This window comes from Halyomorpha halys, unplaced genomic scaffold, assembly GCF_000696795.3.
Source record: "Halyomorpha halys isolate HHAL.00 unplaced genomic scaffold, Hhal_1.1 Scaffold775.1, whole genome shotgun sequence".
NCBI lineage: Eukaryota > Metazoa > Arthropoda > Insecta > Hemiptera > Pentatomidae > Halyomorpha > Halyomorpha halys.
The window spans coordinates 141,854-144,424 of NW_027116424.1; the positions used below are offsets into that span (position 1 = coordinate 141,854).

At 37.7% G+C, this 2,571-nt stretch overlaps 1 protein-coding gene across 1 annotated transcript in view; it reads right to left on the bottom strand.

Annotated features, from left to right (window-relative positions):
* Positions 1-2,571, bottom strand: part of LOC106686076 (ras-specific guanine nucleotide-releasing factor 2) — a gene marked incomplete at its 3' end in the record, with an annotated part of 193,158 nt that overhangs the window by 141,355 nt on the left and 49,232 nt on the right. The window contains 1 exon segment of the mRNA XM_014429195.3: positions 2,270-2,442. Coding sequence (XP_014284681.1) covers positions 2,270-2,428 — 159 coding nt within the window.

Sequence of the window (2,571 nt, forward strand, 5' to 3'; positions counted from 1 at the left end):
CTACAAATTACTCCGCCTGCATACATATGTCGAGTGATGTCCATCCAAACCCAAATCTACAATATCAGTCTTAATATAATAAATGATCCTCCAGACTCAATGTCTATACTACAAATTACTCCGCCTGCATACATACGTCGAGTGATTCCCATCCAAAACCAAATATACTCTATCAGTCTTGATATAATAAATGATTTCCAAGAATCAACACCGATACTACGAATTTCTCCACCTCCATACATTTGTCAAATAATGCCATTCCGAACCCAAATGTACAATATCAGTCTTGATATAATAAATGATTCTCCAGACTCAATGCCGATACTACAAATTACACCACCTGCATACATATGTCGAACGATGCACATCCAATCCAAAATCTACTATACCAGCTTTGATATAATAAATATCGGAAGATAGTCGGGATGGCGGTCGATAAAACTAAAAACTATTTTATGCTAACCAAAGTTTATCATTTGAAAAGACTGGTCCCTCACGAACTAATTCCTCAGCAATCAGCAATCACTTCCTCGTCGAACCAAAAATTTTATTGGAAGTTGAAATTGCGGTCCAAGAGTTCTTTGACAGCCATACCAAAGAATGGTATCAGCGTGGGATCGAGCAATTGGCCAGCAGATGGCTAATGGCGGTAGGTAACAATGGACAATACTTTGAGTATTTTTTTTTATTTATTTATTTAATGTGATTTAGAACTGTACCAATAATAAATACAATAAGAATTAATGGGTTAGGATGGTTAAGGAGTTTGGAATGAAATGACGCATATCTGTTTTGGGCAAAATCTGCAACGAATGGGATGTGTAAGGTCTTTGTGAATAAGTTGTTGTTGTTGATTGTTGCTTAAAGGCGTAAAACCTTCTGGTCATCATGCCTATGGCATGATAAAAGCAAAAAAAATAAATTAAATAAATAAATAAAATAATTAAAATTAAATTAAAAATAAGTAAAAAAAATAAAAATCGAAGAGGAGTTATAATTTATAAAGAAGGCGATGTGCTTTTAAAAATTCAAACACTCCTGTAATTTTAGCTTCCTCATCTGCGAGAGCTTCGGATAAATTTGGGATCAGTCCTATTCAGTTTATTGTTGGCAAATAGTGAGTACACTCTTCGAAAATATGTCTAATCGTAAGAATGGACTGACAATATTTGCACGTTGGAGGTGGCAGTTTTCTGATCAGGTGAGAGTGCGTGAGGAGAGTATGACCTATTCTCAAGCGGGCCAGAGCAACCTCCTCCCTGTGACTGTTGCGGTAGGATGTCGACCATGGTTTTACTGATCGTTTTATTTCTTTTCATTTACTCGGAGAGCTTTCATCCCACTTGGCCTGCCATTTTTCTAATATTTGTAATTTAAGGAGTGTAGTGAGTTCTGAAGGGGTAAGAACGGCGGTGCCTCGGCCAGGGAGCGTGAGTGCCTCTCTGGCATTTTTGTCTGCGAACTCGCCAATGCCAATGTGGCTTGGAGCCCATATGAAAATAATGGATTTATCTTGTTGTGCTAATTTTAGAAGAAAAGATTGAATTCTTATGATGAGTGGATGTTTGGGGTACATGTTTCTCAAACTTTTTAGAGAGCTCAACGAATCTGAGATTATTACTATAGTCTTCTGAATTATTGAAAAGCAAAAATGGAGAGCTGATGCTATCGCGTAGAGTTCGGCGGTGTATATTGCGCATAACTTATGTAATTTAAACTTGTGGGTTGAATCGTGACTGAAGAAAGATGAGGCGGTCGAGCTTTCGGATTTGGAACCATCAGTGTATATTAAAAAATAATTCGGAATATTTTCTAGAAGACGCGACAACCGTTCTTTATACATGGCAGATGTGGTCTTATTTTTGTGCATAAGGGACAGATGTAGCATTGTCACAGGTTGTTTTAGAGTCCAAGGTGGGTTCTGAATTTCAGGCTTCATTATCGCAATCGTTTTAAGTGTAGAGATAGCCAAAGTGATTCTTTCTGCCAGAGGGAGTGTTGGGTTTCGTTTCTGCCGAAAAGCTATAGAGAATTTAGATCGAAAAATTGGGAATAAGTTTATTTGTAATGTAATAAGGAGCATCAAGGATTTTGGATTGTAAGCATCGAATGCGGGAGGAATTTGATGGTTTGGTCGATCCCGAGAGCTCAAACTTTGAGTATTAATTGTATTTTATACCGAAGAAATAATAATACAAATATTTGGTTGAAAAACGGTCATTTGTTTTTATATAGAACATTAAAAGGAACGACAGGATCGAACACTGACCTGGTAGAGGATGAACCAGCGGAGCTGCCACTTGTTGGAGTCGGCGGTCCTCTTGTGGAGGGACCCTTGGTAGGAGTTGTCGAACTTGGCCCGGTCCGAGAGCATCAGGAGCTGGGCCTCGTTCACCCTCACTGTCCGCTGCATCTTGGGGCTCAGCATGGCTGCCCCGTCCTCTGCAATTATATAAATCATAAAACCAATATTCAAAAATATTTAATGATTAATATCAAACTAAAATTAAGGGAAAAAAAAGTATTGGTAAAGAATTATTGGAAAACTTTTTTTTTTTTTTTTTTTTAATT